Source organism: Corvus brachyrhynchos, unplaced genomic scaffold, assembly GCF_000691975.1.
Source record: "Corvus brachyrhynchos isolate BGI_N302 unplaced genomic scaffold, ASM69197v1 scaffold23, whole genome shotgun sequence".
Classification (NCBI taxonomy): domain Eukaryota; kingdom Metazoa; phylum Chordata; class Aves; order Passeriformes; family Corvidae; genus Corvus; species Corvus brachyrhynchos.
In genome coordinates, this window is record NW_008238983.1 from 2,838,886 (window position 1) to 2,861,482 (window position 22,597).

Consider the following 22,597-nt stretch of genomic DNA (forward strand, 5'->3'; position numbering starts at 1 on the left):
GCCGTGGTGTGGGGGGGGTTCCACAGGTGGAACAGGGCCCATCGGCTCCAGGATGGCCGTGGCCTGGGCCGGGCCCGCTGGCCCCCGCACAGGGCCTGAAGCCACCTGTCCCAGCACCAGAAACGAGACAGAGCCTCTGCCTGGGGTGTGTCTATTCTTAAGTGTGGATCGCAGAGGTGGTCACAACTTTAAGTGGCTTAAAGAATTGTCCATCTTCAAACTGGCCAGCTGATAGGTTCTGTCAGGTCACAGAGGAAGCTGTGAGCACCCCTTAGCAAGAACATCACTTCCAGGACTATGCTTGCTAACCCATGACACAACTGTATGGGTGGAGGCAGTGGAGGTAAGAGATCTGTAGTAACAGACCTTTTTCTATACCAAGATACAGAGGCACTCCTAATTTGTAAGCATTATTAGAGTGCCTACCACAAGTTAAACATGGGTCTGTCCTCTCCAGATGTGTCTTTGTCTTTAATTTCCCCTCCCCTGTCTCCACAAAGATTATACCTCTTTTCTGAATTTAGGCAAACAAATAAATGTTTTCACTGTATTTATTCATAACCATCTCACTAGTAATAAGTAGCTCTTGCTCTTTTTTAACCCTTTTCTTCTGCAACAATAGTTGTACAGAAGAAAACTACAAATAAAATGAAATCTAAATGAAATCTGGCAATTTCTTGCTTCTAAATGCAGAAATGCATTCATATAACTGTATAATTTGTTTACTGTGTCCATTGATTCTCTCTTCTTCCACTGATTATATCTCTGCCTAACTTGAAAAGAGTTATTGTCTATTAGAAAGAGTTGAGAATGTGATCTGCTACAATTTTGAGGAAATTTAGTAAATTAAAACCGAATTAATAAGAAACATGGACCTTTAAGGAACTCTTTTCTAAGGCAAGGCTATTTTATTTTTCCTCCATATTTTTTTTGACATTCCATACCAATTTCTGAACTTAATTTGAGATATATTCTCACTTCAAAGAATACTGATGACTTCTCTACTATGTATAAAAATAGCAGTTTTGAGAGAAGTCATGAATTAACCTCAGACATAGTAAGAATGTATACTCAAACAAAATACTGCCTGAAACCAAGAAGTTATGTGCCATAAACACCTTTTTTGATGAATATTGAGTACTAGACAAGGGTGAAGTGTAAGCTAGAGGAGCAAGGTACTTGATTTAGGGAAAATGAAATTATGCTACAGAACTCTGAGATAATCTCTGCTTGCTTACTCATTTATTTATTGGAAATCAGAGTAACATTTAGGGTAAGATTTTTGAGAACATCAAGATTTCAATTACCACATCACATCACATAAAAATTCAGTTTCACAAAATTGGATAGACATGCTAATTTTAGAGGCACACTTCATCTACGTAAAAAAAAAAAAGGAAAAAAAAAGATTGAGAGAGAATTTATAAGTATGCCCATATTTATAAGATACACATTGTTACAAAAATAGCTAATTGTCACACCCCTAACCATTACCAATATATTTTTCTCTGATGATCCACAGGAAAAGTTGTGTTGAGAACTATTTAGCCAGTCACACAGAAGAATACAGACAGAGAAATATGTGCAAAAGATTATTAAGAAATCAAGATACTCAGCAGTGCATCTGGGTTATGTCTTCATTTCCAACATGTTTCAAATGAATTAATGGGGATGGCACTTGTTATCTGTGGTCACTACGTACTATACATACATACTGAGGAATCTAATGTATTATCTGCTTTTGTTTGGGGTTTTTTTGGAGGCTTGTTTGGATTTTTCTTTATAGGTTTGATTAGGGGAGGGGGATGTTGGCTTGTTTGTTTTTTCATTTATCAAAATGTTTCATGGTTATCTGACTTGCAGAATGAACAATTTGTGATATGAGAAAGGAAACGTTTGACAAATTCATTTTCCACCCATGTGGAGTTTTTGCTTTCTAACTTACCCCACTCCAACTAGAGAAAGGTCATGCAGAGTAAACAACAGGAATGACTTTTTGCTTTCTGTAAATGGTGGGCATTCCCAGACCTGCTGAGTCTGTAAAATGTAGAGGGAAATGACAGCAATCAAAGATTACTTCAGATCACATGTGTTGATATTATTTTCCATTTTGAACATCTGAGCCTCTTTCACACACCTAAACAGTTTACTAATGAAAAAAATTCCACAAAATATTTTGTATGTAAACTGATTTACTGTAACTGGAAATATGAATTAGAAAATTTTTCTGTTCTTGTTCCTTGGTTTTAGCCAATAAAAGGGCATGATTATTATAGCACACCACATTTTTGCATGTGATTTACTGAAGACAATTTTCTGTAGACTTTATATAGGATAATTAACATTTGAAAAGCTGGAATTGTATTTTATATTATAAATTCAAAATATTTAAACAGTTTACAGAAGATTACCAGTCATCAAGAAACACAGTATAGATTGTCAGAATTACATTGCAGTATCTCTTTACAAATATATTTATCAGTATACTTACTCTGCAGAAACCTTCACAATATTGTTTGAAGTTACTTTGTCTCATAAGTTAAAAGCATATTTTGTAATTACATAATTTCAAATAGTAAGAAGAGGGCTTAATTGCTCTGCTTCACACAACTAGTATTTTATTTTTATAACATGCCAGATAATGTTTTGCTTTATTTATTCTTATATATGAAAATGGACCCTTTTCTTTTTCACAAGCTATGATGTTGCAAAATTGCTTCACAGATTAATGGAGATTCCTCTAATATGAAGAGCAAAACAAAACATACATAGGAATTAGAAATTGTCACATTTAGTGATAGCTTGCAAATGTTATTTTAGTACTTTCTAATAGTAAATTGGCAATAGGCAGCGGAACTCTTCATTGCTAGGAAATCACATTCTATTCACAATTTTAGCATGCTTGAAAATTCTGTTTATCATTTGGTAGAAACATGAGATAAGCAGGAAGCTTAAAATATCTATCACAGTTTGAGCTACCTGGCATCTCTGTAGACAGTTTGAACAGATGGATAAAATAAATTAACCTTATCTCTGGGGGGGGGTCTGTGTGTTGTTAAGAGGATGGGTAAAGGAATGACAATGGACATATAAGATTTTTTGTCAGAACCACTCATTAGCATAGAAAAGATCACCAGTCCCACTACTTGCTTATTGTTGTCTCTTTTGAGAGGTTGTAGACCCTGGATTACCAGCTGAGTTGCTCATATGAGCAGTCAAAATGAGGTTGGCAAGCTCATACTATTTATGTTTACAGCTTGCTATTCATCTGCAGCTTTTAGTGTATAGGACCTCTTTTTAGCAGATGACCATGCAATCCTCAATAATTTTCACAGGTATTTATTACAGATATACACTGAATATGGTAGCTCCTAGTACTTACTATGAGGTGACCTACCTTGGATAGTTATCTCATCCAGTCTTATCTCTGGAAGGCCAAAGCAGTAATCAGATAATACTTGGTGACTGGTGTTATGATACAGTGTTAAAATGGAGGAAAAAATAAAGTGAATAATTTGGACAAAATCTATTGCAATCATCCTTCATACAGGTAGAGTAATAAAAATTTGCAAGGCTCACCTATGAAACATGGAGGTAAACACTGGCAGGAATACAGAAACAAGGAAAGATGTGGCAAAAACAAACTTATTGTTCTAGTGACTATCTAGAATGATACCATTACTGATACTGAACAAGATTTTCTCGGGTTGATGATATACTATGTTCTACTCAGAGAATTAAAAAACATGTTAGGATAAGACTCTCTCTGTTCACACTTCAGAAGGACTCAAGTCACCAATCTGTGACCAGACGTGACTGTAAGGATTTATATAAGGAAAATATGCGGCAGAAGCTAATAAAATGAACTACAGGGCCATGTAAATGAAATAAGAGGAATAGACACCTGAAGAAGTCCATTATATGAGAATTTCTAGTGCCTGGGTCAGCTTCAATGGCTTGTTTTGACTTTGGTTTTAGACACTTTTTTATAATGGTGCTATATGGCAAACTAACCAGTGCCTGTAAGTTCACAGGGACAGAGTTTTGAACCCTTATGAGGAGGTCGAGTAGGAAAAGGATTGTTAAACCCCTCTATGCTTTGAACATTTACCTCCTAGTGTTCTTGAAAATTATTTCTTCTGTGTGGAGAGGGCTGGAAAGAAAGAAATAATCAACGGAGATAAGATGTTTCTTAAAAAAAAAATAAAAAAGAAAACAATACAACTAGAAACATAAGTTACTTAAATCAGAACACTTATAGGTGACTTGGGGAAGTTCAGAATCTCTAATCCTTAAAACCCATTTGTTTCAAGGTAACTGGTTACCCTATCAGCAAGTAAATGCAAAATAGAAATTTGGGAGTTTTACACTCTCTGTCATCTTACAAAAAGGAGAATTCTGGTAGTTTCCGGTCAGACTGTTCAAAGAAATACAAATTTTTGTTATAAGTTTGTTATTTTAAATACTATTTCAATATCTTCTACATCATCCTCTGTCCTTATGAGTTTGTTTGGAGCTATTTTTTGTGTATGACTGAGTCTAAAATTTTCAATTTTTCCAACAGTGACAGAAGATAACCACTACTGACCCCAATTATAGTCAAGATTGTACAGACTTATTCATATATGATGAATTATTTGGTCTGTAATAACAATATATATATTTATAAAATTCTTCTTTTCTACCTCTCTGAAGCTACACACTGACCAAGATAAAGGAGATGGAAATTTAAAATACATATTAACAGGAGATGGGGCTGGCAGTCTGTTCATTATAGATGAAAATACAGGAGATATTCATGCTGCAAAGAAATTGGACAGAGAAGAAAAGTCCCTATATGTGCTACGTGCCAAGGCTATAGACAGAAAAACTGGAAGACAAGTGGAGCCAGAGTCTGAATTTATCATTAAAATCCACGATATCAATGACAATGAACCAAAATTCACCAAGGACATGTACACCGCCAGTATTCCGGAGATGTCTGGAGTTGGTAGGTAAAAACTTCTGCTTATGTAAAATGCAAACAGGTTTGAGCTGACTGGGAAGTTATAAGTAATTTATTATTTGAAGCACTTGCTACTAGCTGCTCTGAATATCCATGGAACAATTTCTGTTGCCAGCAATGTATCATAAATAACTGGTTTCTGCTTTTATTCATTTGTTTCATCTTCATCCACTTTTTAATCCTTTTTCCATGCTATAAGCTACTCTTACTCTTCTAAGCCCACCGGAACCATCACGGAATGCAGCATGTATGGCTGTCTCATCAGTTACTACATAGTGTCGTCACAGCTGAGACTATCACTCACATAAAGAGTGTCATCTTTGTGTTTTAAGGTCTAATTTACCAAAACTTTCTGTACCTTTAGACACAAACAGTTTTAAGCATGTAAGTATGTAAATCAATTAATATATCAAAATTATGCAAAATATGTTCCTACAAATGTCTTTTCTTTTTCTTTCTGTTATCAGTATTGATAGTTGTTGGTGGTGGGTTTTTTGTTGTTTTGGTTTTTTTTTTAATATGGACTTGTTAACTTAATTGTGAATTTTTTCATAACAAATATATGAACACTGTCTCTAAATAATTAACTATTTTTGTTTCAAAAATATTTGCCTTAATGGGTAAAAATTTACACGTATTTATTATTGCTGCAATGAAAAGTAAAAATGTGGAGTTATAGTAGATGTGAAAAATACAGTATAACAGGAAAATAATTCTCTGAGTTTTGTTCAAATATATAAAGTGATAGATAATATTCACCAGCACACACTCATCAGAAGTTATCATGATTACCTAAGTGCTTCACTTTCTTACAGCAGAGACAGATTCTCTCGTAAGATAAGTAAGCATAAAATCCATAGGCTATGGGAAACAACTAACCGATAAATTCTCAAAAGTTATTTACTTCTCATGATTTACTGTAATGGTTTGCAAAATCAGCCCTGGATGATGGCATTGCTAAGAGAGACAATAAAATACCCATTGAATCTTGTGGTTAATATGCATCTTCACAAAATAATTTCCAGAAGCTAATATCTCTGAGAGCAGTAGAAGTAGTATAACAGAATAAGGATTTATTTTATAAACATGAGAGTATAAAATATTATTTTTACTTATTTTATAAAATAAAATATTTGATAATATACTTATAAAACACATTTTAATAATAAAGTAATATTTTGTGAGCATGAGAAGGGAAAAAATATACTACTATGTGTAATGCAAAGAGTCCAAGGATGCTTCCTTTAAAGATATATGGAAAATAGAGAAATCCTTTCCATTAAGAATTTAAATTGTTGATATTACCTGAAAGAAAAACGTTGGCAGTGCACCTGTCATATTTAATTTGAAATCTATTTGTAAGGAAGGAACTCAATGGGAATAGATAGGAAAAAAGCATGATGTCCATGTTTAACATTATCACTTAGTCCAACTTTATTAGAGTCAATTGAGAGGCATGAATAAAAGAGAAGTGAATAAGATCCAGTGCTTTGGCACTGCCCGAGAAATATTAAGTCTATGAAATGCTTATATTTTATGAGGGATGATAGAATAAGTACCATGATGTAGTTTAAGTTGAGGAAGTGTCCATAAAAGACAAAAGTAAAGGGGAATTTTACTTTGAAGGAGACTTTGTATACTTTTCCTTGAGGAAAAGGATATAAACAGTAAAAAATGTTCTTTGGCTTCTAATATGAAAGCAAAAGAAGGTATCTGAGTTATTCTTTCCTCTGTTTAGTTGACATTTAGCTGGCACTTAGGAATATAAAAACCACTGGAACTGGAATTTTTAGCATTTGAATTTGAATGAATGAAAGTAGGTTTGTAATTTTTTTAAAGTGGAATAGAAGAACCCAAATCCAGACCAGTCCATTCTAGCAACATATATTCTATATTTCTGAAGTCAGCTGTAAGAATGCTTCAAGAGTCAGGATGAGCATACAGATGTGAATAAGATTGAGCACACATGTATTTCTTCTTGGAATCCTTTTGTATCATTCCTCCAGATAAGGAACTGGATGCCCTAACTGGAAAATAAACAACTTAAATAGAAGCCCAAAGTCTAAATTTGTTAAAGCAGTAGCCCCAAAGAGAAATCACAAAAGAGTATTTCAGAAAACCAGAAAAGTGCAGAATAAAAAATTAAGTGCCTTTTAATTCTATATTTTCCTCTATTTTCTGCTAACAAATGGATGAAAATAAGAATAATATAATAAAATCCAGAATCTCTGGAAGAGAGTGATCATCTTTATTAAGACTAAGTAAAATGAAAAACTCAAAGTATTCCTGCATTACCTACATGAACACTTGAAATTATGAGAGATATTTTTTTAGATTGTATATAGAGATTCCTGCATACCTAATCTAAGAAGTTTTCTGACTGGAAATTGATATATGGTTATACTATACACGCTATAAGAAATAGATATACTCATGATAAGCAGGTCAAAAATCTGTAGGAAAATCACAGTTTCTTTCAATTCTTTATGTCTTCCCAATTTTCTGTCTCAAACCACAATTTTTTTCTTAACTATTATATTTATTATGTTTGTCAAATCCAACAAATATAACAGCAGATATTTATGAAAGCTCAGGAAAATGTCACTAAGATGGAGAAATTGAAGAGGAATCATCACTAGCAATGTTTCCAGCTGTGTGTATATCTGTTATTCAAAGTGAAATCATACTATGTACTTCTCAGTGTGTTACTGACTGTTTCTTGGAATAACTGTGTCTAGAACACCCTAGGGAAAATGGTAAGTCAACACCTCTGACAGAATGTGTGATTTTCAGTACCAATAAGCAGATCTCCATCACGTTTAACCAGTTTGATAGCAAGAAGAGTGAAAGCATAATGTGGATTTTCAGCACAACCTATTCAAGCCCAGGGGAAATATGAATGCTTATTTGTGCACTAGTTTGTGCAGCCATCAAGTTATATATAAATTAGCCCTGCTATGCCTAAATAGATCCAATCCAACACTGTTATGGATAAACCTAAAATGCGGTGTAGCAAAGTTAGTACTGGGAGTAATCAAAACCACTGAAGTGAGCTGACTGCAGTGTCATTTCAGATAAATTTTATGGAAATGATCATGTTAAATGTTCACACTGATATTGACTTAAAAATTTGAATGAGAAAGTTAGTTTAAAATATTCTGAAACTCAGTAACATGGAATCTCTCATTAAAATCATCTGCTGTACTGAAGTACTAGAGGATAACAACTGCTGTAGCTATATTTTTGGACAATACTAGAGTTGACTGGAAGAATCCTGAGATTTATATCAGATTTAGTAAATTATTTCAATAAAATATAATTTCAAAAAATGAGAAAAAGAGGCCAGAAAGACCCATAGAGGTTAATCAAAACATAATATAGGAAGCAAATTTACAAAAGATGTTCAAGATTTTAAACTGATGCAATGCCGAAGTTCTAAGGTACAATCTTGATCACAATGAAGAATTGGTGGATTTCAAGCATGACCTAATCTGAACTACCTATCCAAAACCCCCAAAAATTCAGAGAAGTTAAATGCATATTATGCATCATGAATGATCTTTTGATTTCCTCTTCATGTAAAATGAAAAGTACAGTCTTAATCACATTTAAAATCTACTCATTTCATCTTCAAGATTTACATGAGTATAAGCTCAGTCCAAGGATTTTTCTGAGTGAAACATGCCTAAAAAAAAAACCCAAATAAAATCAAAACTAGCACCACACATCACTGTGTAAACTACTCTCAGGTTACTAAGAACGTTTTGAAAAGGGAAGTTAGCAATGAGATGTCCTGTGTAGTTAATCCCTTTGGCATCCAGGTCAATATCATTACACCCTTCTGTACCTGTTTTGCTAATTTTAATGAGTAAGACTTACCAGTTTTATGTCATTAAGCTTCTTTAGCATGCAGCTGATGAGTATTTCACAACAAATTTTTAGTCTTTGCATGGATTCTACTAAGAGAAGGGATAATGTCTAATTTAATTTACCAGTCATTTCTTCAAACTGCTACTTTTTAAATTTATAGATCTAACCAAAGACACCTAACATATTTCGGGATTTCTACATGACAGGATTAATCTAAATATATTAATCTAAATTTGGAACATAAATTTTTTCCATTATACCACTTTTATAGAAAATAATCAGAATAAAAGAGTTTTTCTTCAGCTGATGAGTGGGGCTTGATAGAAGAATGTTATATATGAAATATAAATATGGCCATTTTCAATTGAGGTATACAGGATTATAGCAAGACTAAACATGCCTTGTATTGAACAGCTATTCTAAATAAAAGCTGTAAATAAAAGATATATGTAAAAGACATACACATGAATAAAAAGCAAGATGAGATTGCAGTAAAACACAGTGGGTAATATACATTAACATTACCATTCTTATTACCATGCTGTTGTATTTGAGTGCACTAGTATATCCTGAAACACCAATTATACAATGATTCTCTTAGACGTTCCATTATCATTGTTCAGTATTTCTACAGTATCTCTTGGGAATCTATAATGATCACAACTACTACTTCATTTAAGTAAGACTGCACTCCATTCTGATATTATTTTTAGTTACGCCATGTTTTCAGCATCACATAATCCCAAGCACACATTTCTCAAGAACAGTTTGTTATTTTGTACAGGAAGCTCTTTCAAGAACAAGTCGGACTTATGGTAGAAAAAAGAAAGAAAGAAAGAAAGAAAATTAACCAAATGCATTAACCATCACATTTTCTATTTTTGAATTTGCTTATGTCAGTAGCCATTAATCTACAGATGTGTATAAACAACCCTGGTTTCAGACATTTATAAAAAGAAGCTATGAATGACTGTCTTGACTTTGACACAAGCTTACAAAAACTACTTTGCTAACTTGCAAAACTTCAGAATGCTAATTGTTAATGTGCACACTATTTTAAAATGAATTATTGAGTTAGGTTTAAGAGAAAGGTACATTTCAAATAAAAATTTTATCCACAAGTTCATATTTTACAAGACAGAATTAGAATTCCTTTTAGTCAAACTAAGCATGATGGCAGAAATTCTGTAACTAGAATACTTTCAATATTTCTTTTTGCATTTGCCACTATAAAGAATTTCAAAACTTTTGTATCTGTCAGAATAATTTTTAAATGCAGAATTTTTATCCTTATTTAGGTTCTTTCTTATTTTCATGCAAGTGTTTGTTATGAAAAAAATTAAAATATAAAATAAAAGTTCAATACCCAGTAATTCTTTCTTAAACCATTAAGGTAAAAAAGTCAAAACCCTCTTTTTATTAAGTAGTTAAAAACCATAAATCTTTCCTGGATATTTTCAAATAATTTTGGAAATTTGGGGATTTTTTCTTTCACTTTCGGGCATGCAGTCTGTTAAGGACATGTAGAGTATTTTTATTGGGGAAGTATATAGAAGTATTTATAAGTATTTTGCATTTGGGATGAGGTAGATACTATTTTTAGAGTAGTATGAATGGATGTTTTAAAACTCCATATTTCTAGAGTACAAAAGAAAATCACCTGAACACCAAAGGAATCTTATTTAGATCATGATTATTTTTAGCTTAAATTATTCTATCATTTGTCTACACATTCATCTGTATACACAATATGGACAACATTTTCCCAGCAAAAAGGATGTCTGCAAGGAACTTACTACAGCTCTGCTAGTGTAAACAGGTTGAGTTTGTACAGCTCCACTGATTTCAAGTTGGATTTTACAGAAGTGTTAGGATCTTCCTGCATGTATTCATTTCATGATCAAAGTAGATAATTTCTGTAAAATTTAAATATTCATTTGCAATTACTATTATTCTTTGTTACAGGTTGAAGATAAAATAAACACCTAATATACAGTATAAGCAATCACATCAAAAACTAATATGTATGTATTGTATATATCATGTAATTATAGAATAGTTTGGGTTGGAAAGGACCTTAAAGATATCTAGGTCCCTGCCATGGGCAGAGCCACCTTCCACTAGACCAGGTTGCTCAGACCTCCATCCAACCTACCCTTGAATGCTCCTCACCATCCTCACACTAAAGAATTTCTACCTAATATATGCAATCTAAACCTACTCTTTTTCAGTTTAAAATAATTCCCCCTTGTCCTGTCACTACAGGCCCTTGTGAATAGTCTCTCTCGCTCTTTCCTATAGGATTCCTCCAGGTACCGGAAGGCTGCAATCAGGTAACCCTGAAGCCTTCTCTCCTCCAGCTGAACAATTCCAATTCTCTCAGCCATTCCCCCCAGGAGAGGTGCTCCATCCCTCTAATCATCTTCATGGCCTCCTCTGGACTTGCTCCAACAGGTCAATGTTGTTCCTGTTCTGGGGACCCCAGAGCTGGATGCACCATTCCAGGTGGGCTCTCACCCTGCTGGCGAAGATGCTTTTGATGCAGCCCAGGACACATTTGGCTTTCTGTAAGTGCACACTGCTGGGTCATGTCCAGGCTCCCATCCACCAGCACCCCCAAGCCTTTATCAGCCGGGCTGCTCTCTACCTGCTCATCTCCCAGCCTGTGTTGATATGGGGCATTGCCCCGATCCAGGTGCAGCACCTTGCATTAGTCTTGTTAATCCTCACAAGATTCCCATGGGCCCAGTTCTCAAGCTTGTCCAGATCCCTCTGGATGGCGTCCTGTTCTTCAGGTGTGTCAATCACATTACTCATGTGGGGTCATCTACAAATTTGCTGAGGCTACACTTGATCCCTTTGTCTATGTCATTAAGGTATTAAATGACGTTTGTCCCAGTACAGACGCCAGAGGGACACCACTTGTCACTGATGTCCATTGGGACACTGAAGCATTGACCACTACACACTCATTGTGACAGTCCAGCCAATTCCTTATGCACCTAACAGTCCACCTATCAAATCTTTCTCTCTCCAATTTATAGAAAAAAATTGTGGCGGACCATGTCAAAGGTTTTAGAGAAGACCAGGTAGAAAAACATCTATAACATTTTTGTGAAGATTTCAAATCATTCACAAAGTTATGGTTCACAGAACATTTTAACATTACAGATAGGATCTCAAGCTAATGAAAAAGGAGTGGCACTCTTTTTCTCCTTTTGGTCTCTCTGTTCCCTCCCAGGTGTGCTGTCTTGGGTCTTTCCCACTGTTCTCTGAACCCAAAAGAAGAAAGTTTAGGGAGCTAAATCATCATAAAGATGGATTTTTCAAAGTCAATATTCATTTTCTACTACTTTTGTTCCCTGGTTCAGATCACATGAGGTTTGATGCCAGAGTTGGTACTAGGGAAGTGACAGGAATATGCAAAGTATAGCAGGTAAAAGCAGGTGAGAATCTTTCATCCAGCAGTGTCTAACCTTAGCTAAAGAATCACTTGACATATTCATTTTTCTTCAGCTACAAAATCCTTCTAAACTAAACAGGATTCACCACTTTCTTGTTTTTTCTTTTGTTTTGGGATGGGGGAAAGTTTGGTTTCCTATGAAGACACCACAAGTCTGAGGCAGCACAATGGGAAAACCAGAACCATTTATTCACCCACTATGAGTAACTGCTGACTCTTGGTGCTACAAGAAATTGGGGTTTTGTAGAAGTGCTGTTGGCAAGTAAAAATAACTAGTGTTTGCTGCCAACACAGGAAGGTATAAATAATTTTTGTATTTCTGTCCTGTGAGATCTGAGCCACTGTCAACTCACTGTCAGTCTGTGACCTCCTCTGAGCTCCCTTAGACCTCCACCCACTGACCTTTCATGATGTTCTAAAATATTTTTCGTAGGAAGAAATAAGATGCCAGAATTTCAAATGCAGCAATTAGTAAGCAGGAGGGGTGACTTTTATAGCACCATATGGGACTTTAGGATTCATCAACTAACTGGTCTAAACTTTGGAGATGCAGTTTTAAGCTGACCACAAAATCATTTAAACTCAATTTCCTACCAGTTCATAGAACACTAGAACAGATCTACTCCATAGATATGTTTTAATAAGTTCAGCTACTGCAGCAATGGACACTGAAATGATAGACTTGGAATGACAGTCATGTTGCCAAATGGAATTTTCAGACCTGGGCTGTGTTAAATGTGCCTCCCCTTTCTACCTCTCTGAAATGACTCATTGCAAAACTGTTTGCCTGGCTACTTTATTGCAACAAATTTATTATTTCCCATTCTCTGTGTACACTGAAAACAAAACAAAATGAAAAAAAGACAAAAAAAACCCCAAAATACTAAAAAAATCCCTAAAAACCAGAGACCTGCACATCTCTAAATTAGAGCTTGAAGCTACCATTAAAATTTCCTGTCTCTTACCTACACAAAAAAAATTTTGATGCATTAATTTTCCTTACTTTTATTTCACTAGATTTCAGCTATAACACTATAATCTCTGAACAGAAGCATAATGCTCCTGGATTCTTTACATCAGCACTTTTGCTCACACTGCAGGGCAATACAATGGGATATGTTCTGCATTGTTAGAGATGCTGTCCCTCTGACTGGACATTAAATCCTTTCATCTTTCATGGCTTCTCATCTGAAAACTAAAAATATCACATTCTGAAACAGCATGTTGCTTCAGCCAAACCTCTTAATGTGAACATACACTCTTCCATACACCCTTTGATATAAACATGTTACAATTCACAACCACGTGCAACCTGTTCTCAGAGCCACAGTAAATAGAGTTCCTATGCATGATGCCAGTTTATATTTACCTAATTTAATCCCTTATGAGCCTTTGAAGCTACCAACCACCAAATAATTTTCCTTCTTTTAAGACATGCTACAGAATAAGTCTTGCAGTGAGACCCTTCTCACATTTATGGGACCCTATTGAAGCCTGCAGCAATTGAACTGCTGGTACTAAGGACTGGAATAGCTGGTACTAATTAGCAGTACAAATATTAGGAACACCTGTCTTCTTCAGAAGGAGCATGTCAAACAGAGGCATACGTGTTATAGCCTTCATTACAACTAAAATATGCCAGACATTAAATTAAACAGGTTAGTATTGGAGAGGAGATGATATGTTGTCTAAGGACAGATTCTGCATTAAAAGTGCTAACATTAGTGTCACTACTTATATCAAGCTAACACACAGAGTTCTATTCTGAAATCATGTAATTATGATCCTTGTGCAGTTTTAGGTGTCTGAAAAAAAAATCCTTTTCTTCATTTAAATGATTTTTGAGAATGGGATTTCTCAAATGTTAGTTCTGTAGTTGGCTGGGAAGGCTGGTTGCACAGATATAAGTGAGAAATTGTAATTAACTAGATAAAAGGTAAATCTGTTTGAGATTTTTTTATATGTACCCATAAAAGAGAATTTCCGAATTATATTGAGAAGTATAATTTTTTTAAATTAAAGCCCATCTGGGATGCTTACTTATTCTAATCTATTGAATGCAGAATATTTTCAGTTGTCTATAAAAGGAAAGACAGCTTTCTGAATGCCTGAGTATACACTTTAGTTGCTAACATAAAGCAGCTGAGTGTAAAAGTTGTTGTTTTTTTTTTTTTTTTTTTAACCATGCTAACACATGCAAGCATCTATTTTGAAAGTAAAACACACAGGTAAGGTTGTTTCTGTTGTTTTGGTTTGGTTTTTTTTTCTTTTTTTTTCCTACCAGATTTCTACATAATTTCTAAGAATCTCCAAAATATATAAATAAAATACAATGGATCATATTTGCATTCAAGATAAAACACTTTTTTTTTTTCTAATCTATTATAAATTAACTAATCATCACACAGAGAGAACAGAACACACATAAAGATGCTTTGACATAATTCTCAGTCTTCAAAGGAGATAGAAGTTTCATCAAACAGATCAATCACTCACAAAACAAAGGTCCAGATTCCAAAATCTTTATTTATCCTGTAAACCTATTCTTGTGAGTTATCCCACTCCACTCTAATTCTCAGTTTTAGTAGGGTTACTGAGAAGTTAAAGCTTTATCTCATGTGAATCTGAATGATTAGTAGCATTTCAAATATAAATGATTTAGCTGCGGCATTCCAGCAGGCTAAGAGTAGAAAGCACAGGAAAAGAAGATTACCAGCCCCCAAGAAGTCCACTACTCACATTAATAGATATGATACAATATCTGTCCATAATGGATACAGTATTATTAAATAAGTAAATTTATCACTTAAAATGTGCTCATATGTATATGTATATTTATATGTATACATTAGATATATATGCTTTTATATATTACGTAAATGTGATGGTTTTTAAATTAAATCATTTAAAAAAGTATAGTTGATGACAAGTTATTAGCAACAGAGAAGATGAATTGTAGGAATGGCAGTTACATGTGTGGTTTTCTTAGTTCAATTAATACTTCAGCTTGAATTCTATTATAGAACAGCAATTTTCCTTCTTGCTAATCATATAGTCATTTTGGAAATTTTCCCTGCCATACACAGCCTTCACAGAGTCAGGAAAATGAAGGTAAGAAAAGTCTTATCCTGGACTTTCTTGCTCTACTCCTGCTTGTTTGAAAAGTACTTGATATTATTCTCACTGATACTTATCTTTTACTAAGCATTTGTAACAAATGGGTTTCAGCATTTCACATTTATTTTTCTCAACACCTTGCAAAACGTACATCTGTAAGTTTCCACAATGAAAGCAATCCTGATGCTCACATTTACCTAATTTTGTACTATCTTACAAGATGCCTCAGAACATTTTCCAGAATAGCTTTTTCCTACAACCTCAAAAATATGTAACACTGTAAAATTAAGATCAAGCATGATTAAGGTCTGTACAAGTATCAGTTTTATTCCTTATGAAAGTTGTTTGTATCTTCATATTTAAAATACATTGCTCACACCTAACTGGAGATTAAAAACAAACAAAACCCTCCAAATAACCAGAACAATATAACCTAACTTAATGTCCTCTGAAGTATCTATATGTGTGAATATCTTGCATTTAACTGCCAATAAACCCCAAATTCTTATCAAAGCTTCCTGTGAGAAAGCCAGTTCAATAACAGTTACTTCATTCTACTCCAAGGCAAATGATAAGTAGCCTGTGATAAATAAGGATACATACACAGTATTAAAAAACAAAACAAAACAAAAAAAATTGAAAGGTTTATTTCTTCATAAAGTCAAAATATGTGACAGTTGTGAAAAAAAAAATATACCCGACACCTTTAGTGCACTGAGGTGGTTTGAGAGGAAGGTTAAAAAATAATCTTATATTTCATGGTCCAGAAGACTGATACTTACTGACTTCATGACTACAATTTTAAAAGACACCTTGGCTGTCAGGAACGTGTGTCTACCCAAGGAAGACAAACAAACTGTTTAAATGCATATGCCAAATGTATTTTCATGGAGTCCTAATCACCACAGTGTCTAAGCATTCTGAAGTTGGCTCAGGCATTTTTAAGAGTATTTCCCAAGCAAGTAATTTGTAGTCAACACCTTTAAATTTTTGGTCAGAAACATGCCAATCTGTGAGATATGCCCAGATGAGATCGTCCCCATGATGCGCATCATTTACTGTGACCAGAGTCTTAAATGGCCAACGAACTTCTAATTAATTTGCAGTCATACTGAAAACTCAACAGTCTTTAGCAGAACACTTTTGCCTTTGAATCATTTGACACATTATACTTAAGAATTTTGAACATTTTTCAAGATAAATGAAATATCTAGAAACAATAATAAAAAAGTCTCTTGATTGAGCCTACTTAATATTCTAGACATGTACCTACACTGACACCCCCCCACATATATATACTTACTTCTCTATTTACTTATATATACACATGCACACTCTGGAAGTGTTCTGCTTGTGCGTGAAAATGGTACTCTAATTAATGTAACTTTAAAAAGCAAATGACTGAGATAACCCTGGAATTTGATTAATTTGCTCTGTTCTAGACTCCATTTCACCTCAAAAATATAGGTCTTTATTGTTATTTTAACAGACAACATCCAGAATATCTAAATACGGTGGAAGCAAGAGCTTTTCATGATTCACATCTTATAAACTAATGTAAATTTGGGGCTGCCATAATAGCTTCATTAACTACATTTTTATGGAAATTACTATTTTCCACAGCTGTATTAATTTTAAAGAGACAAACTTTATCACTACCTGAAAAGGAGTTCCAACAGATGATGAAAATGATCCCAAGTAAAATAGAGATGAGGCTGGCCCGTCATTGTAAAAATAATTATGTACTTTTTCATGGTCACAACAGAGATTCACATGTGGCTTTAAAATGCACCTGTTTGCAGAGGTGGCAAAAGGTACAAACTCTGTAAAGGTTTCTATTAATTTGTATTACAGACTAATTCTGAAGATGGAAATGAGAGTATTATTCTAGTTCTCAATCATAGAAATTAAAAAGCTTATAAGGGGTTACATAAGATGAACACAAATAAGGAGCAAATGAAAAATAAGTGCAGAAGGTTAACTTGTTCCTTCTCAAAAAAAAAAAAAAAAATCAAAACTCTGTTGGTGTTTCATTGCAAAATACACAACACTACAGGCATATACATCAGAACTCAAAGTTTGAAAACTGTTTCTTTTAAGCTTGCTTTTTTTCTTTTAAGTGAGAACTTCAGAGATTGTTTGGAGGACCACAATTAACTAGTTTTGAGAAAAGGAGCAAAGCAGAAAGTGTCTTAAAGCTGTAATACATGAACAAAGGAAGCTAAGAGTAGTGAAGAAATAACGTTTCTATGTCATTAGTTTATAAATAAAAAAAGTATAAATAAAATGAAGCCTTCTTTGAAACTGTTGGCTAGGAGTAGGGATTTTTAACCAAGAGATAAGCATGCTGCAGACTTTATGAACTACTGCTTCTCCTAATAGGATCAACCTCTTCCTATGTTTAATCATAAAAACAGCTGAACATTGTTTCTCTCTTTTGGAGTATTCCAGAAATTAAGACGGGGCAAAGGGTGAAAATTGCCAGCTCTGATCTTTAAGAAGGAAACAAGTGGTGGAGTTGCTATGATTGATCTGTCATGGATCTGGCAGCTGCCAGTTCATACAGGTGGCCTATTTCCACATTGCCTGAGGGCAAATTAGGAGTAACAAAGGTAATTAATGGCCGTATTACAGTATTACTTGTGGATCCTTCCACACATCAATTTCATTGTCAACTATTTCTAGTTGGAACAACCCCTCTGTACATACAGCAGCTTCAGACCCAGAAACATACTACTGGTGAGTTTCATCATTATTTTGAATTGAAATTTTGAGGGCAATTCTGTGATTAATTATTTTAATTGGAGTTTAGTTTATTTTCAAACATAGACTGTAAGTACTTGTTTGGCCTTAGAAAAGCTGTGTTTCCTAATTTTAAAGATGTACAGTGTATTGAAGAAAATGAAGAAGACTTCTAAGCTGCTGTTCATTTATTAAGGGTGGCAGACCACTTTATACTGTACCTCTTTAGTCACTAGAAAATGCAATGTAAAAGGTAATCTATGTTAACACTTGAAAGAATCTGACTACTCTTTCCTCTGTTTCATCTCTGCCATTTGATTGCACCAGTATTACTGTTTCAGCAGTGACTTTATGGTGAGAAGGGGAAAAATGAGCCTCACAAAAGAATAAACTTGCACAGAGTTGTTCACCCACCAGTCCTTCAAACTATTCCTCATTCTTTTCGCTGTTTCCCACTTGTTATTGCATCCATAATGCTTTTCAAATTCTCATGCAGGGCATCTGATGCACTTCACAGTTACAATTACTGTCAAAGGAAAACTAAAGTTACTGTATCAAGGTATCGAACAGCAGGAGGGTGAGGGCTGGAGTCTTTGTTCAGTTTTAGCCATTCTTTCCTAGTTCAATTTCTGACATTATGTTACAATGGTGTAGGTATTGTATTCACTGGAAAATGCAGCATTTCAGGCAGGTTATAGACAGAGTAGTTTAGTCACATTGCATCTCTCTGTGTGGTGAGACAACCACTGGCACTTAGTTCCTACTCTAATGCAAGTTCTCATAACATAATCTGAAATGGGGCTTCTTTTTGTCATAGGAAAGGATGCAGGAAACAAAACCCAAAACTATCCAAATACAATACACACAAGAAATTATGAGCATTATTTCCTTGTTCTGTTTCCAAAGTACTGTTTCTGAAGTAAAAGTACTGTTTCTGATGTTCTGCGCAAAAATAGTATCTCATATTTCTGAAATTAGTGGTTTGGTCCATCTGTTTTTACTGATATGGACTAAAATGGAAGTAGTTCTGAGGGAAATTAAGGCTACAGCAGGCAGCACAGCTTGGTTTTCTTAAGCCTCTCACAAATTACTTTTAGTCACATTAGCAGGGATTGCAGTGACTCTTTACATACACAGCAGTGCTGCAAAGTTTTTGATTCCTGGGTTGGAGGACAGTGGACATCAAAAACAAAGGTGCAGTACCCACAGTACAGTAGCTAGTATATCAGCTGATTTCTCAATCAAACATTTTGTGGAACATGATACACAAAAATAAGACAGCAAGTTTTCAAGTGAAACTAAGCTTCACCTCATAACTATGCAATGGATTATTAAAAATTGTTAATTTAATAAAATGTAATTTATGAATTATTTATTCCGTGCCCTCTTTCATGCCGTCTTTTTACCTTCTCTCTTTGTCTTTTTAAGAAATATCTTCTCAGTGTATATATAGCTGAACTACATTTTTAGATCCTTTTCAATTTTCCATTTCAATGTTTTTGCTCTTTTGAGTCTGGTTCCTCAGGTTGCATATTTGTCCTATGCTGGCTTTATTGTTTCTTTTCTTGGTCATGCCCATTCACTCCTCTTCTGCCTTGGATCATGTATCTATTTACCTGTTGACACTTACTCCTTTTCTGCTTTTACTCTTTCTTTTCCTTTGTTCTATGAAATCTTTCATGCTACCAACTTTCTGGGCCTTTCTGCATAAAAGGAAGACCAGTCTAGTGAAAGCCCCACTAAACTGTGGTCATGTGCAAAAGAGCAAAGTTCACTTTGCAGATCACTATTCTTTCAGCTCTCTAGGTAGATTTGTCTTTCAATCAAAATATAAGAGATGTATCTCAACCTCATTTAGTCCTGTCCCTTACATACAAAGTAGTCAGAAATGTTGTCATCCAGGTGATGTGGTAATGAGATACCTCCTTAAACTTTTAAGGCTTGGGTAGTGCCATGTAGCTCCTAGTTCAGCATTTGTCCAGTTCTTTTCCTAATCACATACTACTATCCAGAGAGAACAACCTGCTCTCAAAGACAAAAGTAGTTTAAAACCTCTCAAAATTTCTGTAGCTCACTTAAAATTTCACTCACGTTTTCAACAGGGGCATCTCCACAGTGCGCCTGCATAATCTTCAGAATGATGTTGTTCGAGCAAACCGTGTGTCCATTCATCTTCTTTAGTTTTCTACAGATACAAAATCCCTAATTGTGTCTTCCAGAGGTTTTCCAGAGCTCACCCAAATCTTTTCACTTGTAAAAGTAACCCTCTTCTAAAATCTTCCCTCTGTAAATAAACTTGATGAACAGCAGATTGTCATTGTGCTTGAAAACAGGAAGCAAGCATAAGAGCTTCTCCTTTAGGGAGATAAAGTCCTTCCTGCCTCTCCACTTACCCCAGCTGGTCTTCTATTTCTGAAAATGAAACAGACTTTCTGCACATACACAGACAAAACTTCTCTGTAAAAGTCAGAACTTCTCAATAATCGCCAATTTTGACAGAAGTTGACTTGAAATAAAATAGAAATAAAGTTGTCTCATAATGTAAAAAACATCCTGTTTCAGCATTTTCAGATTGTTTTGTTTCCAAACTACTTTTTGAATAATTTATACTGGAAGGCCAAAGCCTAAGCTTTCTTAGAAGTTTAATTGTTCTGAAATACTGCTTTTATAAAAAATGTCAGAATCAAAATGCACTTTGAAGTTACAGATTTCCTTCTAGTAAAAAAAAAAAAAGATATAGTTCTGAATGATATTTAAATCACTGTCATTTTTTTATCCAACATTCATGGTAGAATCTTGAGGCACACATTACTAACAACATAATCTGCTCATTTTCTTCTCCCAAGATGGAGAATACTGTTTAAAATGAAGGTTACAGAACAAGTTATCAGTAAAACTAAAATTTTCCAATAAATGCAGATATATTCTTCTGACTGGCAGAAGCTGTTGTAATTCGTGTCAGCCAAAGGAGCCAAGTAGGAACAAGAGTTGCATGCTGAACAGCATGACTTCACATGAAAAGGTAGCAAAATATGTGCCTGTCTCATCTAGTGGAAGACCTCTTTTCCACTACAACAATCCTCTTTAAGCTATTTTCTTCAGTTTTGCAATGGACTCTGGTATTATGCTGGGAGACCTAATTATACCGGAAGGACTCTTTCCAACACTAAATAGCAGAAAGGAATAGAAAGAATTTTAAACTTAATTCATAAAAGCATTCTCATTTCAAATGTTGCAGTGGTTTTTCAAACTTATGTCTCACCCTTCATGAGTTCTAGTAATCTGTGTTCATGACACTCAGTTCTGACACTTCCTAGATATGAAGTGACGCTCTCTCTGGCTCTAATAGTTTTCCTTTTTGGGTTCTACATTTTTACTTGCGCTTACATGAAAATTTATGCACACAGAAACACACACAGAACCACTACTTACACGGATTTAGTATAGATTTGTCTTTTCTCAGGTTACCTTCAAAATTTACTTTCTGCATTTTTCTGCCCCTACATTAGGACCCCAAATATCATAAAACAGATATGGTATCAAAGTGCTTAAGCTTCCAGACTCAAAACAAAAAAAAAAAAAAAAAAAGATGACATACCTCTTGAGAACTTTGCTTTGCAGAAGGGTGATGTTATCACTACTTAGACTGCTATTGTAGTTATTCTCACATTTTCTCTGTCATCCTTCACACCAATTTGCTCTGTGGCACATTTGATCATGGCTGGCTCACAGAAACCCACCCAACTGCTCTCTCACTCCCCCTCCTCAACAAAACTGGGAAAGAAAAGAAAAATGGAAAAGCTCATGGGTTGAAATAGAGAGTGAGTGATTACCTATCAGTTACCATAAGGATGAAAACAGACTTCACTTGGGAAATTAATTTAATTTATTGCACATTAAAAATAGAGTTGGATAGTGAGAAACAAAGGTAAACATTAAAATAGATTCCCCCACCCCCAGTTCTTCTCAGACTCTACTTCCTTCCTTCACTCCTGCTGTATTCATCCAGACAGCCTATTCGTACTTTTAATCAAGCTGATTTCTGCTGACAAATGTGGTAAGAGGCTGCTTGTGAGGTAATCTAGACCATAAATAAACAAATAAATAAATAGATCGTACTGTGGGTACCATTCAAGTGGGGTAAATATAAAGCATACTTTTCTTTGATTAAAAAGTTCCAGACTGATTTTGCCTCTTTACCAAATATTACATAATTAACTTTGAGTTCCTTTATTTCACTGCCTTTATTTCACTGTCGTTTCTGACCCAAAAAGCTAAGAGAAGTTTCTTACCTTGTGAAAGAAAGTTGCACAAGTACTGTCTATCATTTGTGAGCATCCTTCTTTATGACACAGCAGACTGTTGGCAGAGAAGAGAGTTAACTGCCTGCTGACATTGAA

At 34.6% G+C, this 22,597-nt stretch overlaps 1 protein-coding gene across 2 annotated transcripts in view; it reads left to right on the plus strand.

Moving 5' to 3' along the window:
• The window catches only part of CDH9 (cadherin 9), a 97,877-nt gene that overhangs the window by 48,043 nt on the left and 27,237 nt on the right, over positions 1-22,597 (plus strand). For both annotated transcript variants that reach the window (XM_017738742.1, XM_017738743.1), the window contains one exon: positions 4,696-4,990. In XM_017738742.1, coding sequence (XP_017594231.1) covers positions 4,696-4,990 — 295 coding nt within the window. The remainder of the gene's footprint in view (positions 1-4,695; positions 4,991-22,597) is intronic.